At 54.7% G+C, this 27,451-nt stretch overlaps 2 protein-coding genes across 2 annotated transcripts in view; one reads left to right on the top strand and one right to left on the bottom strand.

Annotated features, from left to right (window-relative positions):
- Positions 1-8,393, top strand: part of LOC109291057 (zinc finger protein 398-like) — a 17,096-nt gene extending 8,703 nt beyond the window's left edge. The window contains exons 4-7 of the mRNA XM_019507917.1: positions 2,901-3,014; positions 3,140-3,202; positions 3,600-3,713; positions 5,147-8,393. Coding sequence (XP_019363462.1) covers positions 2,901-3,014; positions 3,140-3,202; positions 3,600-3,713; positions 5,147-6,162 — 1,307 coding nt within the window. The 3' untranslated portion in view covers positions 6,163-8,393. The remainder of the gene's footprint in view (positions 1-2,900; positions 3,015-3,139; positions 3,203-3,599; positions 3,714-5,146) is intronic.
- A 5,567-nt stretch (positions 8,394-13,960) lies between these two features.
- On the bottom strand, positions 13,961-23,528 carry LOC109291130 (zinc finger protein 90-like). Its single transcript, XM_019507989.1, has 5 exons — positions 22,893-23,528; positions 21,768-22,079; positions 21,568-21,693; positions 19,556-19,666; positions 13,961-17,579 (listed from the first exon to the last, which is right to left on the bottom strand). Exons 3-5 carry the CDS (start codon positions 21,638-21,640, stop codon positions 15,496-15,498), a joined length of 2,268 nt encoding a protein of 755 aa, XP_019363534.1. The 5' UTR covers positions 21,641-21,693; positions 21,768-22,079; positions 22,893-23,528; the 3' UTR covers positions 13,961-15,495.
- Positions 23,529-27,451: the final 3,923 nt, after the last annotated feature.

The raw sequence follows: 27,451 nt of genomic DNA on the forward strand, positions 1-27,451 counted from the left end.
GGTTGGAATGCAGCCATACAGGGAAAGGTGGAGAGAGCCGGGCATGTTTAGTCTGGAGAAAAGTAGTTTGAGGGAGATGTGACAGCACTTTTCAAATACTTGAAAGGCTGCCATAAAGAAAAGGGAAGATAACAGCTCTGCCTCGCTGCAGAGGGCAGGACACAAAGCAGTGGATCTAAATTGCAGCAAAGCAGATTTAGATTAAATCTCAGGGAAACACTTTCCAACTGTAAGAGCCATAAGACAGTGGCCCAAGCTGCCTGGGGAAGCCGTGGAGCCTCCCTCCATGGAGGCTTTCGAGCAGAGGCGGGGCAGGTGTCTGCCTGGGGTGGTCAGGGACTGTACACCCTACTTCCAGCCTTGCGAGCTCTGCATCAAGAGTATGGTAAGGTTAGCAGTGTCCAAGGCACCTGACTGATCTAAAAGAGCCGACACAGACACTGACGGGCTCATCAGAGAACCAGGGTCCCTCAAGGTCCCTTCAAGCCCCGCTAGTCTATGACTGTGCAGAAGGTTCTCCCGGAACCATGGACCTGCTGATCTCAGGGAGAGAGGGAGATGGATGGTGGCACTGTTGAGGAAAGCAAACCCAAGAGTGTCAGCATGTCTAGAGAAAACAGTTATTAGGTCATTCCTCCAGAAACTTTCCAGTGACAGACCCTCTTTCCCATTATTGCTTGAATTTCCCTTTATATGGTAAAGGGTATAGTCAGGTTGTGCTTGGCAGAGCCAAGGAAGCCTGAGCACAGCAGGTTTCAGTACTGGTACTTTGATGAGCCTCTCAGTGTCTGTGTTGATTCATAGACATTAGGGCTGGAAGGGACCTCGTAAGATCATCAGGTCCAGCCTCCTGCCCAAGGGCAGGAAGTCAGCGAGGGTCAAAGGATCCCAGCAAGATAAGCGTCCAAAAGTTTCTTGAAAGTGTCCAGAGTAGGTCCTTGCACCGCCTCTGCGGGGGAGCCTGTTCCAGGCCTTGGGGGCTCGAACAGTAAAGAAGTTTTTCCTTATGTCCAGCCTAAAATGGTGTTGCAGAAGTTTGTGACTGTTGGACCTTGTCAACCCCTAAGGTGCTCTGGTGAGCAGGTGTTCCCTCAGATCCTGATGCACACCCCTTATGTACGTATAGGCTGCCACCAGATCTCCCCTGAGCCTGTGCTTCTCTAGGCTGAAGAGTCCCATAGCTTGCAGCCTCTCTTCATAAGGCCTGTTTTCATGCCCTCTGATCATGCGTGTGGCTCTCCTTTGGACTGTTTCAAGCTTCTCCACGTCCTTCCTGAATTGTGGAGCCCAGAATTGGATGCAGTACTCCAGCGGCGGCCTTAGCAAGGCCGAGTACAGTGTGAGGATGACATCCTGGGTCTTGCTCGAGATGCATCAGTAGATGCAAGCCAGAGTTTTATTGCCAGCTGTAGTATCACTTTGGTGGTTTATCTTCATCTTGTGGTCGATCATGACCCCCAAGTCTCTTTTGGTCATGGTGCTAGCAAGTGTAGCATTGCCAAGCCTGTAAGTGTGCTGCGGGTTTTTATTCCCGAGGTGGAGCACCTTGCATTTCTCTGTATTGAATGCCATCTGATTTTCATCCGCCCACTGTGCAAGCCTATCGAGGTCAGCCTGGATCACCAGCCTATCCTCAAGTGTGGACACTTCCCCAAAGTTTGGTGTCGTCAGCAAACTTAGCCAGTCTGCTTTTGACACCAGTGTCCAGGTCGTTTATGAAGACATTACAGAGTGCAGGTCCAAGAATGGAGCCTTGGGGGGCACCATTAGTCACTGAGTACCACGGTGATTCCAGTTTCGTCAACTACCGCTCTCTGGGTCTGACCTCGGACCCAGTTCCTCAGCCATTGGACTGTGGAGTAGTCAAGGCTGCAGTTGCCCAATTTTTCCATGAAGACATCCTGGGGCACCAGGTCAAAGGCTTTTTTAAAGTCCAAATATATGAGATCGACCTCTTCCCTTTTGTTGAGATCAGTTGGGCACCTTGAACATTGCTAATCTTGGGGTATTCTTGACATACTCACAGAGCTGCCTTCGTGGGTAGACAGGACAGCTCATGCCTGGTGCTGCTTTTTTTCCATCAAGGTGCCACTCTGGAGTGGAGAAGTGCCCTACACATTTAAGTAGAGACTTGTCACTTCTTTGAGACACACGGGCTTTCTTTTTCTCCAGCAAGGGTCTGAGTTAGGTGTGGTATCAGCAGCAGGGTTAGTCAGGAATTTCTCAACAAAACCAAAATGCTTCATGGAGGCATCAGTTTCAGTAATGACCAGTAGCATATTTATGAAAACCAGGCTGCATTTCTTCCAGCTGGCTGGCAGCTCCGGGGTTTGCAACATCCCGAGATTGCCAACTCTGGGCTGTGCAACAAGCAACCTGAAGGTCCTGAGAGCCCTGACGCAAGCCCTGAGCTCACAGGATCTGAGAGCCCAGAAGACTTGTGAGCCATGACTGGGATTTTGGGCCCCCAAGCACTATTTCATGTAGACATTTTGCAGAGACATACAGTGACTTGTGATTGAAGTAGGAAATCCCACGTGCTGCAAATCCTGCCCCTTCTACTTTTTATCCCCACAGCAGAGCTGCTTTAGTTGGGTTTTTTTTTAATTCCTAAATTTCCTGAGGAACAGAAATACCAGGTTTTAATGAGCCCACAGCAGCAGAGGGCATGCTTGGGTGTGACAGGGAGGACAGCTCAACCATCTGCCACATTGGGGTTAGGTGAAGAGAGCCCCCCACCTCCTGCCAGGACCACTGCCTCCAGGCATATGCTGCTCTGCCCCATCCTTATTTGCATCTGTGCCAATGACCTGTCAATTGCCAAGGTTTTTGATTTGAAACAGGCACTTTAAGTCATGGTACTTAGTTACTTCAGCTTCAATGCCTTTCTCCCTCAACAGACCACACAATCTCCAAGCCTGACATTTTATCACGGATTGAACCAGGGGAAGAGCCCCACATCAGGGAGCAGCAGGACTTGGAGGTGAGAGAAGTCCCCACAGGACCTAGTGCAGGTAAGTAACAGGTCCGGAGAGCACAAGGAGTGGCGTTCTGAACAGGGAAGACGGACAGACCTTGGGAAATGAGACACGAGCCCGGCGTGTGCTAACTGATGGTGGTGTTGTTACCCTCCTTGCAGGTGTTGCTCATCATGACTTCTTACCTGTCCCACCGGATCCCAGCTGTACACAGCCCAGCACAGGTAATGTATAAAATCCATTAAACAATAAATGCAGCCTGTGTTTGGAAACCTTCCTGCCTAGGTCCATCTGGCGTGTCTGTGAGCAGTTTTATTATCAAGATCATACACCAGTCTTCCTTCCTCTTGATTCTTAGGAGTAATCAGATCTTCCCCTCATTTTTTTTCATTTCCTCTGGATTCCTGTTAACATACCTGCGTCTGATTAGAATATGCATGTCCTCAAGCAAAGAAATAGTCACACCCCACTGTTCTGTAAGGTGCTTCACTTACACCAGTATAGCTGGGCCAGGTTGCTCCAGCCAGGTATGAGATCCGGTTTCATGTCTCCTCTCAGATACTCGGTAACACGTTCAGGGGACTGTGGATAAGCTGATGCTGCCCTCTTTCCTCTCAACAGAATCTTCTGTTTCTACCACGGAGATTATCTCGTGGATTAAACGAGAGGAGGAGCTAAGTGTCCGGGCTCAAGGGCATTCAAAGGAACCAGACGTTCACAAAAGCACTTCTACCAGTGAGTACAGGAGAGCGATAGTGCAGGACTACAGAGTGAACTGCCTGAGGGTTACTTTCCTGAGACAGGGGGTCTCTGTGCTTTCCAGGAGGCCTGCGCAGAGCAACACCTGCCAGGTCTCTGTATGTTTGGGGGTTGAAGTGTTATCCCAGAGGGAGGGCACTCACCACTACAAGCCAGAGGCTGGACTTCAAACAGCAAGGTAGCAGAGACTGAGCAGTCGTTGGACGTGCTTATCGGGAGAAGAAAGAGAGCCCCCTTGAAGAGTGTTTGAGGGCCAGAAACCGCAGCTGCCCAGCCTGGGACAGGCAGAACACCAAAGCATATACCAGTATTTTTTTTTCCTGGAAAAAGGGTGCCCATCTCTTGTGACAGATTTGCCTAGAAGTGGAGTTGTCTTTGGGTCCTTTGTTAGCTTGGAAAGCCCAGGCGGCCCAGGATGGTGTGGAGAAGCAGCAGCTCTGCAGAAAAGGACCTGGGAGTTACAGAGGACGCTAAAGTGGATATGAGCCAGCAGTGTGCCCTTGTTGCCAGGAAAGCTAACAGCATCCTGGGCTGGATTGGCAGGAGCGTTGCTAGTAGGTCAAGGGCAGTGATTCTTCCCCTTTATTTGGCACTGGGGAGGCCATATCTGGAGTCCTGTGTCCAGTTTTGGACCCCCCCACTACAGAAAGGATGTGGACACATTGGAGAGAGACCAGCGGAGGGCAATGAAAATGGTTGGAGAGCTGGGGGACAGGACTGGTGAGGAGAGGCTGAGGGAACTGGGCTGATTTAGTCTGGAGAAGAGAAGACCGAGGTGGGATTAAATAGCAGCCTTCACCTCCTTGCAGAGGGGTTGCAAAGAGGATGGAGCTGGGCTGTTCCCAGTGGGGGCAGATGACAGGACAAGGAGCAATGGGCTCAAGCTGCAACAAGGGAAGTTGAGGTTGGATATTAGGAAAAACTGTCACGAGGAGGGTGCTGAAACACTGGAAGAGGTTACCCCGAGAGGTGGTGCAATCTCCATCCTTGGAGGTTTTGAAGACCCGGGTAGACAAAGCCTTGGCTGGGATGATGTAGTTGGGGCTGGTCCTGCTCTGAGCAGGGGGTTGGACCAGATGTGACCTCCTAAGGTCCCTTCCCATGCTTGTTGTCTCTGATTCTGTGAATCACAAGGGGCTGGGCTGTGGTGTGACGGTTTTCCTCTCCTGCTGGGCTCAAGATCCTTGCAAAAGTCTATTCTTGGTTAATTTTATTTTAAAGGTGCTTTGGTGAGGAAAGAACCAGCAGTGGCTCATTGTAACATTCATCTGTGTTTTACTGCTGTACCTTCTATTATTCAGCCAGATAGAAATGAATATTTAAACATTAAGGGGTTTTTGGATAGGGCTGGTATCAGAGACATGCTGTGACTAATGCCAAAATTCTCCGCTCCCTGCCTCCCCTTTTAGCCGACGATGGGATTTTGATCAAACACAAGAAGCCTCCTCAGGAGAAAGGTCCTATGAACCAGGAACCAACCCTGCCCTTACCAGGGAGACTGGAAGCACATGTGTTCCCGGAAGCCAGCCATGAGAATCAACCCAGCTCGAACCCGCAGCCCCTTTCAAGCCAGACCCCGGCCGCCAGTCGCCTAGGGGAGTGCACCCAAGGCAAAGCTGAGTTTGGGCAGTTCCAGAGTGCTGCCTCCCAGCCGGGCAGCCACGCAGACGAGACACCGTACCTGTGCAGTGAATGTGGAAGATCCTTCTCCCGCGAGGATGCCTTCCTGTCCCACCAAAGTGCCCACGCGGGCACTGCGCCTGCCCCCTGCCCGGAGGGTGAGAAGTCGTTCACTCCATCGGCCGACTTGGGCAGTCATGCCCGCATCATCAGTGGAGAGAGGCCATCCACATGTCCACAGTGTGGGAAGACTTTCCCCCACCCATCCCAGCTCGCATCCCACGCCCGGGCCCATGGCGAGTCGCCCTACCCTTGTCCAGAGTGCGGGAAGAGCTTCAGCCTCAAGCTCAGCCTGCTGCTCCACCAGCGGAACCACACCAGGGACCGGCCCTACCAGTGCTCCGAGTGCGGTGTGCACTTCAACGGCCACTCGGGGCTGCTCCGCCACCAGATGATCCACACCGGGGAGAGGCCTTACAAGTGCCCAGACTGTGGGAAAGGCTTTCTGCGCAAGGAGCACCTCCTCAACCACCAGCGCCTGCACACGGGGGAGCGCCCCTTCCAGTGTGCCGCCTGCGGCAAGAGCTTCATCCGCAAGCACCACCTCCTCAAGCACCAGCGCATCCACACGGGGGAAAGGCCATATCAGTGCGCTGAGTGCGAGAAGAGCTTCCGCTACAAGCAGTCACTCAAGGACCACCTGAGGACTCATAGTGTGGAGCAGGGCCAGGCTGACACCTCCCACAGCCTGCTGCAGGACATCGAGGCTGGGCTTCTGGACGTTAAACTGGAGAATGCCTGGTAGCTTGAGTAGAGAGAGGGGCGTGGGGGGCCATCAGTAGGCGCGTTGGCTCCAGCACAGCCAAACGGTTATCACACCAGTACAGCATGGTAGTAAGTAGAAGGTCAGACTTCCCTGCCACGCAAAAACAGACCCTTGAGCTTTTGACTAGGGGGAAAGGACTCGCCCGGTGCAGAAAGGAGTAGAGCAGAGACGTGGTCTGCTCTCGGGGCCTCTCCCCACCCAGCAAGCTCGCCTCGATGAAGAAGATGGCTTTTTATTTTGTGCGTATGTTGCTCCTCCTGGAAGACCTTCCCAGTCATTGCTTATCTCACCGCTTCTGTTAGTCTGCAATACACACCATCCACTCCACTTGTTAAAAAAACCCTTCCTGCATTTTTTTTTGTGTTTTGTTTGAGCAGTCAGAGCTTTCCCCGAATCCCTGGACTTTTACTGAAGGCAAAAAAAAAAAAAAGTCAGATGTGACCCAAGGGCCACAATTGGGCAAACCTGAGCACTGCATGACCAGCTCTGAGAACTGAGTGGCTTTTGAAAAACAGACAACTAGAGGCAGCCCAGCGCAGAGCTGATACTACTAACTGTGCTTTCTATAAGCTTATCAAGTGCTGTAGGCATGCCTAACACTGCCAGGATGGATGGCAGCGTGAAGTGCCAGGCCACTTTATTTATAAACCAAACATTTATTAGAAAGTGGTTTTCAGTCAACAGAGGCATCGTTCTGTTTCGTCTCTCAGAAAAGAGGAATTGGTTCCAGTTCATCAGTCTCATAAGCTCTAACGACTGGATACAGAAATGAGATTTTGGGATAGGGGAGGGGAAAACACCAGAATGATGTAAAAATAATGGCAATAGAGTTTGTTTTTAACATTTTCTCCAGCTAGCAATGCTGCTGCCGTGTGTCCCTACTGCTAACCCCCCTCCAAGGATGTGGAGACCTCCTGCTTGCTTGTGGGGCTGCATGTACATAGATTCCCTTCAGGATCCCGTGCTTTCTCTTAGCTGGTAAAAAGCATAAAACTGGTGCATTCTGTTTACCTCTGCTGAAGTCATGGAGTAAGGGTGAAAAAAGCATGCGTATGTGCTCATGTACAGCACTTGTTTCCACCCCGTGTGGGCGCTTGCCTGGCTGGCTATGCTGCCCTAAGTCCAGGCTCTAGTCACAAGCGCGAGCCGACGGCTGTGGCTTTGTCAAGCCCTTTTGAAGCCAGAGGGCTCTGCACAGGTCCTGCTGTCTGTTCCCATGGGAGAAGCAGCAGAGCCAGGGCTGGGGTTTCATTTGAGTCAGTGCGGTAAGCGCAGATCCAGTTCCCACTGAAGCCAGTAAGCTTTCGGGTGGCTTTGAATGAGGATGCCTGCATGCTGAAAGCCAGGAAGCTCAGCGCACATGCAAAACACTTGTACCGAAGCGACTCTGACCTGCTCAGCCCAGTGCAGGTTTCCTCGGGGGTGCACGTCGGGTGGCACTTCTTTTGGTTTGGTTTCTTGCTCTGCTGTGGTTGTCTGGCTTCCAACTCGACACACAAGGAGCCAGAGTCCTGAAAGAAAGTCTCTGATGGACTTTCCATGGGGTTGGGACCTCCTGCAGCTGACCAGTAGCTTGTGAGCAGACAAGCTGAAAACTGGGGGTACTTGGTAATACTTACCACAACTGGCTCCCAGGAAGCACCAGGGGCTGGGAGGAGTGTGCTCTGTGCTTCTTGGGGCTTAAAGAAGCCATTGTCATGTAATTCAGGGCAAAAAAAATCTCTTTTTTTTTTAAAAAGATGACACTGTATGCTGGGGGAGCAGGCCTTATTGCAGGAGAAAATTGGTCTGAGTCCTGAGAGCTTTTGAGTACTTGAAATCCTCTCAGGATATGGCCTGTCGTTGGCCGCTGGGCTGGAAAATATCACTTCTAGTGATCACTGTCAGTCATTGAGGCCACGGTTCTCCTTCAGTCTCAGTCAAGTGACTGTATGTACATTCCTGTCTACCGCCCTTCTCCTTCAGTCTGCTGTAGAAAGTAGGTGAGACAGCAGAGAAGACCTTTCAGGGTATAATCATTGTATGATTTATTTTTTTTTACATAAAGGGGATGCTATATTAATAATGCAAATCACTGTCAACAGATCAAGGCGACCTTGTGTGAATTCTCTTTGCTTCTGCATAAGCTCCTGACAGTGGGGTGTACTTGGCATAAAAGCTTGTGTGTTATCTTGACTTTTATGGACCAATAAATGGTGCTATTGCATTTACTGTTTTGATTCTGTTGAACTACCTCCAGCTGAGGTCCATCAGTTTGAGGTAATCCAGTGGGTCGTCTGAGCCTGCACGGTTGCTCCAAGGTACATAAATTCTTCCACCAGACAGTCCCCTTCCCCCCAGCCTTTGCTTTTTGCTTTTTTCCTCCTTTCCTCCCGTTCTAAATGAGCTGCAGCTAGTCCAAGAAGATCTCTCAAAGACAGGTAGCAAAATGGAAGAGAAAAGGCATGGTGAAGTCTCCATCCTTGGAGGTTTTGAAGACTCAGGCAGACAAAGCCTTGGCTGGGATGATGTAGTTGGAGCTGGTCCTGCTTGGAGCAGGGGGTTGGATGAGATGTGACCTCCTGACATGGATCATCAGCTCTTAGGCAGAGGCCTGGTCTTTTAATCAGTGTTTGTAAACCACCTTGCACAGAAGGCCCCAAGGCCGGCCACTGCACAGCCGATTAATAATAATTCAGCCTCACATATGGCCTGTAGCTTTAAACAGTTCTAATATGGCTTCGACCCAGCTCAAAACAGTTCTAGCAGAACAAAGCTCAATCTGTGTGCGCTGACCAATGTGGAAAGAGCTTTTTAACCTACATTTGGAAAGAATTTTCCAGCTAGACATTTTGCAGAGTTTTAGCAGAAGCCGGGTTTCAACCGGTTCAACAAGGAGAGCGTAAGGCAGTGTTTCTCAACCTTTTTTAGGATCAAGGCACCCCCTATTAGACTCAAGGCCCCCTCATAAAATGCCAGCTTCTAGTTTTCACTTGGTTTTTGACTATGGAAAAATACTGCAGCAATTCTTGTGTTGCCAAGCTCTCAGCCCACAACAGGGCAGGATGTTTTTAAAACAAGAGTCCTATTTGAAATCTCGGAGCTTCTCTTGTGAATCGTTTATACACCTAACAGTGCTGACATTATGCAGACCCTTGAAAGCATCTCAAGGTACCAAGGGGGCCATGGCAGCCTAGTTGAGAAGCAGCGGCATAAGGTATAATTCGACCCTGATGAAAACATAGCCATCTTAGGCAGAGACCTGTGCGCTCCGAGTCTCAGCTTCTCTCTTGAAGGGCAAAAATAAGTTGTTTCTGCTGTTCAGCCCCGCTTGGAGAAGTAGCTGGAGTCTGTTTCTTTGTACCCATCACGAAAAGGACAGCTTCATCCTGACCTGTTCTGTCTGTGAAATCTCGCTGGAGGCAACAGGGTTGCGCAGGCCTTTCTGATGGTGCGAGAGCCTAGGGTCATCTGCAGGGCTGCTTGCCAGGAGGTGGAAACGCTCTCGAGCCTGTTGGAATATAGAAACGCCAGGCAAAGAGACAGGAACTGGGGGCCACCACCGTTCCAGTCGGAGGCCACTTTCGAAGGAGAAACCCAGTGTATACAGCGTCCTGGGGTACATCAGCGGGACCAGCTTACCCTGCACCATGGGGTCGCACCAGGCATTAAGCCCTTCTGTATGGCCTGGCCTTTCCAAAGCTCACGGATCTGGTCTCTTATCTGCTGTCTACAAACAGCAAGCAGAGCCGAGGTGGCTGGCAGGAGCCAGGTGCTTCGGAGCCCGCAGCTGAGTTGTTCCTCCTTGGCCTTGCAGGGGAGAAACCAGCTTCAGCCCGCGGATGCAGAGCGAGAGATGCTGCGGGGCCTGGCCAGCTCTGAGTAGGCTGGCTCCTCCATCCTTCCTGCCTCTTGTCCCAGCAGCTCGCCGGCCCCAGCCCGCCAGCACCACAGCTGAGGGGGCAGCCGCACAGCTGAGCACTGCAGCCTGGCTGCTGTTTGTGCCCCCCAGGAAGGGGCTGCAGTGGGTTTGCAGGTGCCAGGCTCAGACCAGCCTGGTGGGCTTGACTCAGGCGGAAGTGCCAAAAGGCACCGCGGAGTCTCCTGCCTGTCACCTGTCTTCATGCCATCTCTTGACCCCGTTTGCTCCCTTCCCCTGAGATGTGCCCCATCTGGGGATCACTCACCTCTGGGTAACGGTTGGGGTTAGTGCCAACCCCTGGCCCCCATGGGCTTATCCACCCCCACCCCCCCGACTCTCTATGCTCTTTAGCCAAGAGATGTGTCTTCCTCCAGTGAGACCTCAAGGGGCAGCATAGGCGAGACTGGGGGAGAGATCAGCCGGAGGTGCCTGGCCATGGGCTTAGGCAAAGGGAAGCACGGCTGTAACAGAAATCCTGTGCAGCGACACTGATCCAAAAGGCCATCTGTTTAGCAATAAAAAAAAATACGCATGGCTGAACAGCTGCTGGAAGTTGGCTGCATTTTAGCTGGTCATGCAGCTAAAACGCCTGTGTGAAATGCAAAGACTAGTGACAGTTGTACAGCTCCTTGGAGGGACCACTCATGTCCTGTAGCAGAAGACAAACCATCGATTAGACAGCGGCGTTACAATACTTATTAATGACTGAACCCATGCGGTAATTACAGTGACAAGCACTTGATTGGCGTAGCTATCTAGCGTGGGCTAATGAGGGAGATCTGAGTTGTCCCGGGCTAGCTGGTTCCAGCAGATAAGCTCACACTAGCAAAAACCTCTCTCTCTCTCTCTCTCTCACTAACATCATCTTCTGAGCCCTAGAAATAGATCAGATCTGCCCCCAAACGTCCAGATTTACCTGTCTTCTGATTTGAGCGCACACAACTTTCTTCTTACTTTCCTGGTGGGCTTCCCCCTAGCCCTCCTGGAGCCAAAACTGGGCACAACGATCTCCTAGCTATTGTTCATCCACCTTTGCCCCTGCATTAGCACATCTGTGGTTCAGTGTGCTTCGTCCCTCTGACATTTGCATCTGGACTGCCTGTTTATCACTGCCTTTCTCTCAGACCGGCAAAACCAGCTTGCTTATATCTGATATTATAAAACATCGTAATTCCTACATCAGCAGGGTGTGTATTAGGACATGTCATGGGAAGTGCTGGGACATCAGAGCCCCGGAGCACTCTGTGAAGGTAAGTGCTATTCCAGGGAGATGCACAGGCAGTGCAGTGCAGTGCAGTGCGGTTGTTAGCCTGCAGTCACGCAGAAGGCGGCACAGGGTAGCACTGCAGAGGCTAGCGAAATGCGTGACTGCCGCAGCTGACCGGACGGGACATTGGGCATTGTTTTCTCCAGAGCTCAGTCCAGCGCTGTTATCCTTGGAGCCCTGGGCTGCCCTTGTGCAACCCAGGAGTTTCTGAAAGCACGGGGCTGCCACGTGGCAGGGTGGTGAGGAAGGTGGTGAGCAGGCTTCGCAGCTGTGATGAAGAGACCGAGATGTGCTGCATTTGGGGTGACATTTGATTCTCCTGGTTTTGGCCCTGTGCTCCCACCTCAGTTGGTTTAATTTGAATGCAGTGCGAGTGTGTGTGCGTGCGCATGGGTGCGTGCACACATGGGGTGGTCAGCTGGACGTGTACGTGACCTTATGGAGCATTTGCTTTCTCTCGCCTCTGCGACGGTCTCACTTGCCCTCTGCCTACTTAACGCGTCTCGCCTAAGACCTGCTGTTATGCAGACCTGCCAGCTGCTTGGGAGCCATGTTGCACCTGCCGCAGGCTTGGGCTGGGTGCTCGTGTCCCCGAGCCGGTGCGGGTTTGCTGCATGGCCGCTCCTCAAGGCCAGAAATGGGAAAGGAATCCCGTTAGGGCGAGGGGAGCAGCTGCTTTTTAACGAGATGCTCGGCGTTTGCTTCTGGTCCAGCAGGGCCCGAGAAGAGCGATGGAAACAGCTGTGCGTGGAGGGGCTGTTGACTGCACATCTGCCCTGGGGAGTGAGGGGAGAGCCGCCTGAAGGCAGTGACGCAGCTGAGTCCTAGCACGGATGCTCATAGGGGTCTCCTGTTTGCCGGGAGCAGCCCCTTGTCAGAGACCACCCAGGCCCACGTTGAACGACAGAGACTTCCCGGCTGCACCGGGGATTGCACCGCAGCCACGCTGACCCTCGATTCCCGCGCGGCTCCATCTCGGCCCTGGCAGGAGGCCCGGTCCTGGCTGTCTCCCATCCCACAGCACACGCTGGGCAGGAGGGGGGAGCTGCCTCTCCCAGACCAACGGGATTGCAGCAGAGCACGGGCACCGGCGAAGCCCTGACAGATCTCGGGCTCTCTCTGTGGCCTAGCACAGAGCTTGACAACCTACGGCCCGGGGGCCAGACCCAGCCTGGGAATAGACAGCGGCAGAGGAGGTGCCCCCAGCGTGCTGCTGCTGCTGCTGTGTTTAGTTTCTTCTCTCTCTGCTGCAGTGGGGGAGACGTCCCCACATCCCAGCACCTGCCTTTTTCCACCTAGCCCCTTCGCAGCATCTGCTGATTGCCGAGGGGGTGGCCCGTGGCAGAAGCCAGGTCACAAGCACTGGCCTCTGGGCAGCCAACCCCTGGCCTAGTGAAAGGTGCTGTTGAGCCGCCCTTGCCTGTTTTGTTCCCCATGCAGCAGGGCAGCACACCGCTTTCCTCCCTCTGCTTCTGCTGCACTGCCGGTGGGTGTGTAAGGGACCAGGCATAGGCAGCCTGTCTTGCCCCTCTTGCCCAGGGGGGAGAAGACAGCCTGGTGCTCCCTGCATGATGCCCTGCACCAGGCGTGCTGACTCCCACGCATCTCCTCTCCCTTGTGCCAGCAGAGATGGAGCTCGTGGTCTCAGCCGAAGAGCCCAAAAGTCTGAAGCCGCCTCCATGGCCGGCTGGGGAGCCCTCAGCCTCTGCATATCCCCAAGCAGGAGGCAGTCCGTGAGGGTCTTTGCCTCTCCAGCCCCGGGGCATCCTCTCCACAGCCAGGAGGTGCAGGGGAGGATGCTGCCCCTGCCAGGCTGGCCTTGCACACCTGTGGGCACATGTTCACATGGAAAGACATCTTGCAGTCACACACATGGCAGCTGTATGCATGTGCCCCATGCAGGCACAGCTTCTGGCTCCACACCAAGGAGCACCCCCTTTCCCTGCCCTCAGTACACCTACAGCCTCCGGTGCGCAGCGGGGAGTCCCCATACCCTGTGACGGCTGCACCAGGAGCTACAGCCGCCCTGAGCTGGGATGCTGGGAGCAAGGGCCAGTGCCGGGGCTGGGTGGTGAGTATTTATATGTGAGCAAAGTGCCCACCCTGGGCCCATACAGAGCGCTGCGGGCTCAAGGACCCAGCAGGCAGCTAGGGGCTAAAGCCCAAGTGGTAGGGGCCGAAGCCTGAAGGCAGCAGCCTTCCAAATCTATTGACGTCAAGGCATGGCGGTGACAGAGGAAGCCAGAAAGAGGGCACTGGAGTAGAAGAACAGGCATAGGATGGCCATCCTGTGACGGGCAGCCCATTACAGTGCCTGCAAATCCTGAACTAAGTGACTTGCCAAAGTTCGCCCAGCAAGTCAGTGGTAGAGCTGGGACTAGACCCTGCATTACAGCATGTCCTCTATCCTACTCGAGCCATTTTTTCTCTTGGGCCTTTATAAAGCCCGGGGAGAATGGAAGGCCCAGAGCACCGAGGAAACAGATCGAGGGAGCTGTGGGAAAAGAGAGGACCTGGATCCTGCCCTCTGCCAAGATCTGCTCAGATCAAACCCAGATGTGTGTACAGGCTGACCCTGACGTCCTCATCCATCATAAGCACCAACCAGGGCAGTTTCATTTAACCTCTTTATTGTCCATGTACAGCTAAGCCAAGGCGTGCGAGAGGTCCAAGATCAGCTGGAGGGGACGCAGCTGGGATTGCTGCTGTTCAGTCTTTCCCCACTCGCGCTGTCCACGGCGTCCAGCATCCGACTTTCATCCTTTCCAGCTGCACCTACCTGCTCTGAAGAGGGAGGAGCCTGCAGGATGTGGGGGCAAAGCTCATGCAGCAGCCTCCATCCACCCCTGCGACTGCCCAGCTGGGCATGCTGTGGTACACGGCTGTTTAGCAGACCTCTACTCCCATGCATGCAGCGTCTCCTGCGAGAGGGCTGTGTGCCGTAACGCATTACACCTCTGAGACCCGCAATCAACAGACAGGGTAAAACTAACCACCCACAGACATGCAGCTGTCTCTGGGGTGGAACATGGCCGCTGCTCAGTCACCGCACAGCAACGCGAGGCACCAAAGCGGGGGCCTGCTCATCCAACTGATGCTGCAGATAAAGGGGGCCAGGACGGCACTCTTGAAACATGCCAGTAAATGCTGAATGTGGCCATCACGTCCAGATCCAGGAGCACCAGGCTGGATGACTGGTTCGGCTCCAACTCAGGCAGGTCCATTGCCTCACACCCCTGCGATGGTGAATGACTGCTCAGTTTAGGAGACCTCCTGGTCTTCCAGCACCCAGCGATAGAAAGCTCTCAGCTGTGTGTCGTGCCTATTCATCCTGGCACATCTCCCCTGCCCTTCCTTGGCATGCTGGGCCACGCAGAGGGTGCTGACAAGCCTGTTGCTGCTTTGGCTCAAGGGAGGCTTGGCTGAGATCTCTGCTCCAAAAGGTCCCAGGTTTGATCCCAGCTTCTACCAAAACACCCCTGCACCAGAAATGACCCATTATAAATTAAAAGAAAATGAGGGCTGGAAGGGAGTTCAGGAGGTTGCATCCAATCCAACCCCGGCCAAAGCAGGACCAGCCCCAACTGCATCACCCCAGCTGGGTCTTCAACACCTCCAAGGATGGAGACTGCACCACCTCTCTGGGCAACCTGCCCCAGTGCTTCTCCACCCTCCCTCTCACATATGTGACTCTCTCAGACTCTCTGCCTGGCACCTCTTGAGCAAATATTTACATTTTGCAGAAGCAGGATGTTGGCTGGCATGCCTCCTACTTTATCTGCGGCAGGTTCAGGTGTTAGGTCTGTGTTGTAGCAGGACTGGGGGTCATCTTATGTAGCATTTAGATTAGGGGATGGTCTGGATAGGGATGTTCTGCCTCAGGCAGGGGGTGGACTAGATGTAACCTCTGGCGGTCCTGTCCAGCCCGACTTCTCTAGCCAGTCCTAGCCAGGTCTAGGTTTAGCAAATGATTTGAGCAAAGCATCCCACACAAGCCATCTCAGTGCAAGCCTGCGCCTGGGGCCACCTGGAAACAAGCAGGATGCTTTGGCGATCCAGGCATCTGCCCTTCCTCTAGGCATGCCGCTGGGCACTGCCCGGCCAGAGGATGCTCATTCGGGTGCACCCTGTTCCCAGGACCCCGTCACACGCTGGGCACGGGTGCCTGCTGGATGGCAGACTCCACAGAACAAGCCTGGGGAGCAGGGACATGGCGGGCATGGAGCTGCTGATGCTTGGTGAGAGTGGAGCGGCGCCCGAAGCGCTTGCCGCAGCGGGGGCAAGGGTACGGCTTCTCACCGGTGTGGATGCGGAGGTGCTCGGTGAGGTGGGACTGCTTGCGGAAGCTGCGGGCGCAGCAGGGGCAGGGGTAGGGCCTCTCGCCCGTGTGGAAGCCGTAGTGCTTGACGAAGTCACCCTTGAAAACGAAGAGCTTGTCGCACAGGGCGCAGGGGTACGGCCCGTCCTCCAGGTGCACGCGCCGGTGCACGGCCAGGTAGGAGCGCCGCCGGAACTGCTTCCCGCACAGCCCGCATGTGTGCGGCTTCTCCTCCCCGGTGCTCGCCCGCTGCCGCCACCACGGCACCCGCGGGCTCCGGGGAAGCCTCCTCGCTGCCTCTGCACGCTCGTGCTTGCTCAGGGCTGACCGGAGCCGGAAGCGCTTCTCGCACAGGCTGCAGTGATACGGCCTGTCCCCACTGGGCACTCCCAGCTCCTCCTTGGTCCCACGGGCCAGAGAGCTGTGGCCGTTTTCTTGCATGAGAGGGCACGGCAACTTCCCGCCTCCTGGACTGGCCTCACACTGGATGCCGGACGTCTGGGTGACAACACTACAGTCACCTGTGCTGGGTGGCGCTGGCCACCCCTCCCTGTGTGCCCGCTCGTGCCGCAGGGCACATGCCCGCACCCTGAAGCTCCGGTGGCATCGGGCGCGTGGGTAGGGCTCGGCCACGTGGCAAACCCCCCGAGGCTCCTCGCCCGGGGGCTCGGGCACCACCTTGGCATGGGTCTCCTGGTGCTTGTTGAGGGTGGAGCGGCGGCTGAAGCTGCGGGTGCACAGGCTGCAAGGGAAGGGCTTCTCGCCCGTGTGCGTGCGCAGGTGGTCGCTGAGATGCGAGCGGCGCCGGAACCAGCTCCCACACAGGCCGCAGGGGAAGGGCTTGTCCACGGCGCGAGGCTGGCCCAGCTCCCCACCGAAACGCTCGGGGCACAACGGGCGGGCAAGGGGCTTCTCCTCCAGGTGGGTGCGCTCGTGCCGGGCTGCGTATGCCCACGTGCTGAAGGTCTTGTGGCACCGCCGGCATGGATAGGCCTTGTCTGCCGGGGGGGTCTGGGGGCAGCGTGGCCGGAGGCCACCTGGGCCCATGGGCTGGCCCGCCATGGCCTCGTGGGGCTGCTCCTTGGCGTGGGTCTCCTGGTGCTTGTTGAGGGTGGAGCGGCGGCCGAAGCGCTTGGCGCACAGGCTGCAGCCATAGGGCTTCTCGCCCGTGTGGGTGCGCAGGTGCTCGGTGAGGTGCGAGCGCCGCCGGAAGGCATTGCCGCAGCGGCTGCAGTGGAACGGACGCTCCCCGCCGGGCTCCCACCAGGCCTGAGCCGGCTCGGGGCAGCGCAGGTCCGTGGAGCGCGCTCCCCATCCGGCCCCCCGGGACTCCCCGTCCTTGCCGGGCACAGCCGCCTCCACCACGTGGACTTCGAGATCCCCGATCGTCTCAGTCTTGTAGACAAAAACACTCGGGTCCTCGTCAGCCCGGCACGGACCCGCTCCAGCACGGCTCCTCTGGCTGTCAGCGGTGCCCGGCTGTGGGCAGGAGCCTTCAGAGCCCAGCGGAGACTCAGGCTCTTCCTTGGAGTCCCTGGGACCCGCTCCATAGCCACCGTCCTCAACTTCCTCCTTCACAGGGCAGCAGGGGTCCTGGGGCAAGCTGCTGTTCACCTGTACCTGCCGCCATAATCTACCATCGTGTGGAGGAGAAGTGTTGACAGGCACCTCCATTTCTCCGTGGGCCTTGGTCTGGCACTTGCCGAAATCAGCAGGCTCATCACCATGAGCCTCTCCAAGGGCAGGATGAGAGGCTGAGTGCACCCAAGCCTCTAAACACACAGCACGGCGCTCCAAGCCCTGCCAAATAGGCCGATCCTTTACTGAGAGATACCGATTCTCATGGACTCGGATTTCAACTTCATGGTCCTCTAGCTTCAGCTTTCCGCTCCTGCGAAGGCGTTCAGCCACTGCAAAAAAGAACGATCTGTGTCAATGCAGAGAAAGAAGAGGAGACTTTTCCCCTGCATTTCGTCAGCACATTTAGTCACAGGTATGCCAGCACGTACTGCCAAGAAATGCAAGCAACGCTGGGGGCAGACGTGCTTTTGCAATCGGTGAGGAGTTGCTCCATTATTTCCAAAGGATGCAAGCTACTGTCAAGGTTGTGTTAGGGTTGATGGTAATTTTACAAAGAGTTTCAATTATGGATTTGTCTGGGATGGGTTGGACAGGGCTGATCCTGCCTCAAGCAGGGGCTTGGCCTAGATGTGACCGCTCGGGGTCCCTTCCAGCCCCACTTCTCTAGGATTTTGTGAGGTTACTACCAGACCAGACAGAAGACCATCCAGTGGCCCATCACAGCTGTTGAATGGGCAGGACCACTCTACCTTGCCTACGGCTCAGCTGGTTTCTCCATCCTGCCAAAATTGGGACTCCCAAATTTCTCCTGTTCCGCACTGAAAGTGCTCAGAGTCACCCCAGAGCTTTTGCAAAGAAGTGAACCCGGCCCCAGCCCAGAAAAGCCAACAGGGTGGTCAAGGCATCGCCAGGGTCACAGAAAACCCAGCTCTTCCAATTCAGACCAGTGTCCCCCACTCCAGGACAGTGCTCTGACCTCCCAGGGACAGGCTATCCAGGCCTCTCATCCCCATCTCCAGGAATTTCAGTTCAGGCCTGAGAAAGTTTCCCTACAAATCTGTAAGCGTGTTCCCATAACAAGGTCTGGGTTTGGACAAGTTGGCATTGCCCAACAAAAAACTTCTTTTGGAAAGTTCCCATGAATTGTCATTATTTGGGATGCGTCCTTGCTGGAAAGCTACTAACAGACCACAAGGAGACCCAGAGGAGAGCAAGGAAGGAGGAAACCCCTACGGAGGGGCTGAGCACAAGGATAACTCGAGAGGGGTAAAGAGCTCCGAGCTTGAGGAATATTTGAGCTGTTTGTATAGTTGCCGAAGAGGGAGATGCAGGCTTGGGAGGGCTCCGTGGTCACAGACCCAGCAGGGAGTGGGAGGACACTGGCCATAGTGGGAACATACATGTCTATGCTTTCAACCACAGGATGCTTTGGACGGTAGAGTATCTCCCAAGGGATGTATTCTCACAGTAGGGACACATTCATTTTTTCCCCCTAAAACGAAGCCAGTGCAGTTTGCAGAGAAGGTCACTGCCACACACATCGGGGAAAACAAGGACAAAAGTGTCTGTGTAGAGCAGGGGATGAGTGAAACGGCCACTGTCTTTTCTGGGTTGGAGCAACCAAACACGATGTTTTTAAGCAAGCTCGCTACTTGAAACTTTTTTCTCTCCAAGGGCTTTTCAAATTGTTTCCGTTCCATTAGGTTCAGAATGGGCTTATGTTTGGGGCTAGTAGACTATTTTGCCAAACCTGTCGTAGGAATTTCCATTTTCTTTACCAAAAACTTGGAGCACAATGAAATAAAGACGCAAGTTTCCCAGAAACGGCCACAATTCAACAAGCTCATCTTTTCTTCTGAAATATTTTGACCCCTTCTACTTAAATCCGGTGGCATTTCTTCTCAGAGAAGCACAGCAGAACAAGGCTGGAAGTCGTCTAGTGCAACCCCCTGCTCAGGCAGGGTAACGCCTGTCTGAACTATCCTAGCCACGCAGTTGTGTAACCTGCTCCTACAAACTTCCAAGAAGGGAGGTTTCACTGCCTCTCTAGGTACCCGTCTCAGTGCTGGGCCACCCTCAGGGTTAGAAAGGGTCTCCCGAATATCCAACCTGAATCTCCCTTGTTGCAATGTAAAGCCCATTGCTTCTTGTCCTGTCCCCTGTGACATAGAAAATAGTTTATCACCATCTTTATAACCAGCCTTCAGGACCCCCCCCACCAACAAGTCTTCTTTTCTCCAGACTGAACCAGCCCAGTTCTTCCAGCCTCTCCTCCTCTCCACCTGCAGTGATCTCAGGCCCTCACCTGCAGATGCACAATCAAGATCTCTGCCAGCTTGGTCAGCAGCGTCCTCTGCATAAGGCTTTCCTTTTTCTTCCATCAGCAGCAGGATCTTGGGTTTCGGTGCATCACAACCTGCACGTTACAAACCAGCAGAGACAATCAGAGCCTGCCCCTGCCCATTGTGTCATCCAGCAAAAGGCTGCACAGAAAGTGTCCTGCACCCTTAGGAGAGATGCTGGCTTTCCACTGCACCATGGGAACCGATGGGCTGGGCAGCAGCTCTGCAGAAAAGGACCTGGGGGGGACAGGGGACAAGAAGCTGAACAGGAGCCAGCAGTGCACCCTCGGTGCCAAGAAGGCGACCAGCATCCTGGGATGCATTGGCAGGAGCGTTGCCAACAGATCGAGGGCAGTGATTATTCCCCTCTGTTCAGCACTGCGGAGGCCACATCTGGAGTCCTGTGTCCAGCTGTGGCCCCCACTGCAGAAAGGATGTGGACAAGTTGGAGAGAGTCCAGTGGAGAGGAATGAAACTGGCTGTGGGGCTGGGGGACAGGACTGGTGAGGAGAGGCTGAGGGAACTGGGCTGATTTAGTCTGCAGAAGGGAAGACAGAGGGGGATTGAATAGCAGCCTTCACCTCCCTGCAGGGGGGCTGCAAAGAGGATGGAGCTGGGCTGTTCTCACTGGGGGCAGATGACAGGACAAGGAGCAATGGGCTCAAGCTGCAGCAAGGGAAGTTGAGGCTGGAAAAACTCTCTCAGTAGGAGGGTAGTAAAATATTGGAACAGACTCCCCAACGACGTGGGGGACCATCCTTGGAGGTGTTTAAGACCCGGGTAGACAAAACCTTGGCTGGGATGATGTAGCTGGGGCTGGTCCTGCTTGGAGCAGGGGGGTGGACTAGCTGTGACCTCCTGAGCTCCCTTTAACCCTCCTTGTCTGCGATTCTGCGATGTGGTCTGGTGGTCTGAACATAGGACTGGGGCTCAGACCCTGCTCTGCACTGCTGCCCCGCCCTGACACAGATTCCCCTTTGGCTCCGGGAGTATCACCCAGCCCCTCCGCGCTGGCCTTCCCAGCTCTCGTAAATACAACACTGCAACACCGACTTTACTTCCCGTTTCCATACCGGCTTTGCTTTAACAGGAACGCAGCAATTGCTGGACTGAATCCAACACTATTTTCAACAGCAACCACTAACAGGCAGCGAGAGGAGCCCAGCCCTTATTCTATGCATGGAAGACCAAACCTCAAGAAGAGGCCGGAGAAGCACAGGGCACGGATGGTTTCAGGGAAGCCTCCTGCATTCATGAAGGCGGTTGGGCCACCTGATCCCCGAGGTCCCTCCCAGCTCCAGGAGTCTAAGCCTGCAGGGAAAATTTCTTCCTCGCTGCCAAAAATTAAAGGGTGGCTTTTGCCCCAGAGCATGAGGGCTTTGATCCTATCCAAACGATTCCTAAACCCTCATTACAGCAAGTCCTAGTGCTCCTGTTACCCACATCCGTGACAGGGCATTTCACAGGACACTTTTTACTGCTGCTGGCACCAGGGGTTAAACAGGCTGCATGAAAAGGCAAGCAAAGCTGCACCTTTGTCCACTTTGTGAAGTTCCCAGGTAACGTCCCGATCCTGGTGGCCAAAGAGACCAAAAAACCCTGCACCCTGAGCCTGCAGGGACCACAGTGGGGTACTGCCAGCATTGCAGAGAACAACGGCCCATTGTGAAGGCATCTGTTTTAGACTGGGCTTTTCCTTCATTTTAAATATGTGCATCACAAAGTTTTTGGACCGTTGGCAAGGGAGAAGCCACTTTCGCCACTGGGATAATGACCGAGGGATACTCATGGCAGTGACCTGGCCCCTTGTCTGGGCAAAACCAAAGACACTAGTGTGCAAGGAGCAGGGGACTGCAGTGCCCAGTGTGCTGAGCCCCAAGAGCTCTTACTACCCTTGATAAAAAGCAGGTCGAGTAGGTGCTCTCAGCACAGGGGTGGAAACCTCAAGCCACGTCCATCGCGCTCCAGCACTTACCCAGTGACACCAGCGTCTCGTAGCTCTCCACCATCGCATCCCAGTACAGCTCCCTCTGCCATTCTGCCAGCATCTCCCGCTGCCCCTGAGCAAAGGAGACGAGATATCCTTGAACGACACTGGGACCTGAAAGGGCAAGTGTTACTCGCTCACCTCTGCCTCGATGCCTCAAGCCAACCCAGAAAAGAGCTCAAACTCACCCCTCTCGAGCTGCGGCACTCTGCTAGTGCTCCCCTGCCACGCACCCAGCCAGGGCAAATCTCCTTTGAGAACAGCCTCTAGGAAACGCTTTGTGTTGTAGTCTGGTTAATCTTGTGAGTGCTTTTAGGAGTGGCTGCCAGTTCTCACCCTCCAGCCCCTGCCTGTCCCGTTGTCCAACACTAGTATGCCCCTGGCTGGCTCCATCTGTTGTCTCTTGCCTTGCACTGTAGGGCAGGGGCCATCGTTTTGTTCTGTGTTTGTACAGCGCCGTGCACACCGGGATCTGGATCCGTGGCTGGGGCTTCCAGGCACTGCAGTAATGCAAACAAATACCCATCATTCCTGCTCTTCAGACAGTTGCTAAATACCTGCCAAGTTTTATAACCCACAGAGCAGTCCATGCATTTCTTTTTCGAAAGGAAATAACGCCAGGAATGACTTCCATCGCTCACCCAGCTTTGATGGGAGGTATTAAGGAGGGGCAAAAACCCCTGCAGAAATTGTTAGGAGCAATTAGCTATTTGCTAAACCCTTCCCATCCTGCATCCCGAGCAGGATAATTACAAGGTCCAGCTTTCTACTTCTGCCTTTTGGAAAACGGCTGTTCCCAGGTGGACTCTGAGCACTGGGCAGGGGGGTTAGAGCGTGGAGGGATCCCTCCCTCCAGCTTCCAGGGCTTTAACTGGTCAGGTTGATCCCACACTGTGCATGCAGGGAAAACCCACTGAGGTCAATGGGAGTTTTGCCTGAGGGAAGACTACAGAGTCGGGTGCACGCAGCATGTCTGAAAAATGCTTTGCATGCACAAAAGCAGGGCTGTCCACATTGCCATTTCTCCGTTATAAAATAGTCTTCCCTCCTATTAAAAGGCTTCTGCTCCTTCTCCGTCTTGCACAGAGGCTGGGCAGCGATTGTGCAGGCTCTTCGCAAGCGCTCGGCAAGGATGTTGTGCCTGGAACGTATCCAGCTCTGCAGCACTGACGCCGCTGGCCACAGCCGAGAGGAAAACGGCCAGGAGTCCCGTTGCCCCTGCCGTTATTTCCCTGCTGAAATATCATCACCTGGGAGTAAGGGCAGATGGTAAAGAGCTGGCACTCTGCAAAGCCCAGACTTAAATCTCTTACCTGCAAGGCAGAATCCTTTGCAGGCATCTTGCTCCCCCCTTCCCGGCGGCCACGGGCTCACAGAGCCACCCTGCAGCAGCTCCAAGGCCCCTGCTTCATCAAAGGTAAAGATGCATCTCCTGGGGTCTCCTGCACCTGAGAGCATCAGCAGGGTCTCAGGCTCAGGGGGAAGGTTTGCAGGAGGAAATCATCTCTCCAACAGGAAACGGGCCACACTGCAGCTCCCATTGGCTAATGAGGAGGCAGGCGGAGCAGCGAGAGCTGCCTGATGCTAGTGGCAGCTGCTGAGTGCTTCGCTTAGGCTCCCTAGGCGAGGGCGGACAGCCCCTCCGCAGACTAGGGGGGTGAAGTTGCAAAGCACAGTACATGGCCCCTGAAGGCCCATCCAACCCCACAATACTGTGCTTTTTATTGCTTGCACTCGATTCACCTTTAGTAATAGTCTGCACTGCACCGCGCAGGTCAGGCTCTTTGAGAAGTTGGGCCCTCCAGAGGTCACGTCCAGTCCAACCCCCTGCCTAAGGCAGGATCAGCCCTGTCCAAACCATGGACGACAGGAGAGAAACAGCAGACCTCATCTGGTGGAGGGGGGTCTGGCATAGATGTTTTCAAGAGTAGACCCTCTGAGGAGGGCAGCGAGAGGGGGCTTGGGTATAGGGGTGGTTGTGCGGTGCGAATGGTCTAATGGGTTTTCAGTGTGCTTTGAGCTGCCAAGTGACACACAAGGGTCACTTGGCAGTGTTGGAGGTGGAGTTATATATATATATATATTTATATAGAGAGAAAGAAATATTTTTTCAAAAGAAAAAAACCCATCAGCTCCTGCTAACTGCTCTGCATGCCACAGGTAATAAGACACCTCTTCCCTCTTTAATGACCTCATGCTGTCGCACAGTTAGTATCTGTCTTTCGGCTGCCCTTCCCTTGGCTTGTAGCGGCTTCTGCTCACTTCTCTTTGCTGCACAGGGTTACTGCCCCCTTCCACGTCTTTTCATTTAAAAAATCATTACTTCATCTGCTTTAGCTCAGACTGCTTCTGCCCCAGACCTTGTCTGCCATCTCTCCTAGCCGTACAGTGGGTCTAATCAAAGATATTAACACCACCTCACCCCACCCTGTGATGCTCGTGCCATGCCTGGGACCGGGAGAGGAGTACCACTGTTGCTGCCCTGCCTTTTATGTGGGGGAAACTGAGGCACAGGGACATTAAAGACCCTATTTCTGTCTCCGTAGCATCCTACAGGGCCCCACCACCATGCCATCCCACCTCGCTGTCCCTGGTTGTGACAAGGGAGAGCTGTGAAACTCTGCTCGCCCGGCAGAGATGCTCACACCTGTATGGCATGTGCAGACCAACCCCCCACCCCCAGTACATACCTGTACAAAGCTGGACCCCTGAGAGGGGTCACCCCCCACTCCGCTCCCTCCACTCACTTTAGTTATAGGAAGCAGTTTCATTTGCAGCCCTGGACCCCAAGCCTTGCTGAAGACAGGGGCAGGGGGATACAGCCCCCCTTGTCTCCCATCCCTGCTAACAGCAGCAGGGGATGGGCTCCTGATGAGGTCCAGGCCCCTCTGCCTCCCCAGGGCCTTCAAGGGCAGGCAGAGGATAAATCCTCAGGACACAGAGCAGTGAGGGATGAGCCTTGTCCTGTTTGCTCTTGACCTCGTCCTTCCCATCCCCCCTCCACTCAGCCTCCCAGGGACACGTGCAAGCAGCAGGCGAGGGACGCCTTGCTCTGGGAGGGGTGGGGGAAGACGGCAGCTGCTGGACACAGCAAAGATGAAAGCTCCTCCCGTGCTGCCCTCTGCACCTGCTTTCCCCCTGGCCCTTGCTCGCTGCCCAGGGGGGTGCCCATGCCCAGGTCCAAACACTGCTCAGAAGTGGAAGATGTGGATTCAAACCCCCTCTGGCTACCGGGGGGGGCTTGAACCTGCGTCTCCCACTCCCTGCACTGGTGCCCTAACCACTAGGCAGTTGTCTGGGGAGGTGAGGCACCTGCCTGTGTTGAGCAGGCATTAGCGGTATTTTTCCTGCAGCTCAAGCTTGGGGGGGACTTGGGCAGAACTGAGACACTTCCCGGGGTGGGTTATGCTGCCAACAGGGTCTAAGCAGAGGCAGACGGCTTGGTGGAGCTCTTACGAGTTTGCTCACACGGCCGCACGAGAGAGGCATGAGGAACACAACCAACCTGGCAGCCCCTGGCGAACTTTTAGTATTGGGCCTCCCTTCGCCAGAGATAATGATGATGATAATAATAATAATATAATAAAAATTACCATTTTCAGGCCCCCTTTCTGTCCAGGTCCCAGGCAGCCGCCTGGTCCACCCCTGCCTGTGTCCGGCCCGGCATCCCAAGGGGTGCTGGTTGTTGCTCAGGGTGCATTAGGACGGCGTCACAGGACGCTTCCGTGCCCTGCGCCTAGAAAGAGGGACAGGTGCTGGTTGCCAGGGCAACCGCAGTTTGGTCAGCTGACCAGAAGGGGGCGGGGCCTGGCCTATATAAACAATCCAGTCTGAGGCCAGAGAGGTCCAGTTCCCTGCTAGCAGCTGAGGAAGAGGGAGCTCTGCTGGGAGTGAGCAGAGCAGAGGCGCCTGAGGGGTTTCTGCCTGATGATACTGGGCGGAGGAAACCCTGCTAGGGACATGGATGATGGTTAGCCGGTTTGGCTTGGAATTTATGTTGTAGCCCAGGAGCGGGAGTTTCCTCTTTTTGTAGTTGTATAAGACCGGAGGACCAGGTGAGGCTACTAGGGGTTGGGAGAGGCCTAATCAGGGCTCCATGGTAGCGTGGAGACCCAGCGCCAGAGAGGGCGCAGCGTTTTGGGGTGTATCAACCCTGGCCCCAGCACGGGCAGTGTCGTGAGAGAAGGCCCCAGTATGGGCACAGGCGAGAAGCCCAGTGGGGCACAAGACCCAAGAAGGGGGTCTGGGAGCCAGACACGGCTACGGCCACCTGAGCCTCGATTGCGAGGTGAGCCCCAGTGCAGGCTACAAGAATGAGAGGAGCCTCAGGACAAGCCAGAGCGCGTCTGTGAGGACACAGGCAATGGAGAAAGACAAGCCAGAGGGCCCATGAGGGCACGGGTGGCGGTAGGACCCACGCGTAGCCCAGAGGCTATAGTGCACAGTGTTATTGAAGGCAGGGCACCATGCCAAAGGGGGTAAAAAGGGAGCCTCCCTTTACCAATAATTAACATCAAAGACGTGGCAGGCGAGATAGAGAGGGTGCATTGAAACCAATTTGGCACGGTAGGGGGGATGCTAGGGGAGTTCACGGCACCCCTAGGTCGCTCCCTGCCAATCTGGCATGTAGTGATGCAGACCCCCAAAAGCTGCCAAGGGGCCTTTAAGTGGTGGATTAGGACGTGGCCCTTTAGGCACGGGTGCACGATCTGTTCAAGTGAGTGAACAGGGGCAGGGATGTACCAGGGAGCAGCTTGTGTGTTGTGGCTGGTTCATGAACAGCTACATGCACAAAGGCAAGGGAAAACTGAACCAGTGTCACTGAGCCCTGCTGCATCCAGGGGGAAGCTGTCTCCCATTTGTTTTCACTTGCTGCAGTGTAATTATGGATGCAGAAACGATTACCTGGCAGCAGCTACTCTGCGCTAAATCCCCGTCCCCACTAACTCGCTTCAGTTTGCTTGTCTGTACCCCAAGGCGCTCTGCCTCTCAGTCTGGGAGAGTAGGGGGGCTTTGCCCTGCCGTGCAGGGGTGTTTGGGGAACAACATCTCCGACAGCGCTCCGGTATTGTGGGACTGGGCTTGCTAGGCGGTCAGGAAAGGGCTGGCTGCCCCCTTCTTTGCACTGTTTGGTTGGGAATGAAAACTATTTTAATTTTAGATAGTGTTTGCTAGAGCCTGAAACCCACCGGAGCGGTGGCTTCAGTGGAGGAGTGCTTGGCTCAGGCCGCACTGGCATTATCTTCTGAGCGGAGCCAAGAGGTCTCAAGTGCGTTTAGAACTTGATTCCCCTGCATGCCCTGTGCAGACATAGCAAGGGCAGTCCAGGCAGCAGCGGAGAAAACTGAAGGGTGGTATTTTGCAGGCAGCACCTGGAGCACAGAGTGGGTGCCAGCATCCATCCAAAGAGGTGACAGCAGTTCTGGGGCACGTACCAGACAGCACTAATCTCAGGGGCGAGCACCTGGGCTTCACCTGCACCGAACTGAGCGAGCTCCAGATGCAGCCACAGGATGATTGCAGTGACCGCAGGACTGATGCGATTTGCCCAGTGACCATAACTGGGTCTCCCTGGGCCTGTTTCACCCTGCCCCGTCGCACTGGCGGAGCAGAGGCCTCCCGACTCCTCGGTCCCGTCCCTCTGCTTCCTGCTCCAGCACTTGCTGCAATGCTTGGTGTTGTAGCCTGGCTTCCTCTCTGCTCCGCTAACCAGCTCTCATCCCCAACAGCTATCACTAGACCCTGGCCCCGTGCTCCTGTCTCTTCACATGGGGGTGGACTGGACATGAGGGGGAGAGTTTTTTGTGGCCAAAACTGTCCATCTGTGAGACATAAATGTGCTAGATTTTGATTGTTTTGACCCATTTTACAC

This window comes from Gavialis gangeticus, unplaced genomic scaffold, assembly GCF_001723915.1.
Source record: "Gavialis gangeticus isolate Ggan-Ray unplaced genomic scaffold, GavGan_comp1, whole genome shotgun sequence".
Classification (NCBI taxonomy): domain Eukaryota; kingdom Metazoa; phylum Chordata; order Crocodylia; family Gavialidae; genus Gavialis; species Gavialis gangeticus.

Bases quoted from the DNA above. Each gene is read 5' to 3' on its own strand.
- LOC109291130 (XM_019507989.1), bottom strand. From the start codon at position 21,640: ATGCTGGCAGAATGGCAGAGGGAGCTGTACTGGGATGCGATGGTGGAG. The intron at 19,667-21,567 runs GTAAGTGCTGGA...TGTAACGTGCAG, and splicing joins CGAGACGCTGGTGTCACTGG to GTTGTGATGCACCGAAACCC. The intron at 17,580-19,555 runs GTGAGGGCCTGA...TCTTTTTTGCAG, and splicing joins TCTTGATTGTGCATCTGCAG to TGGCTGAACGCCTTCGCAGG.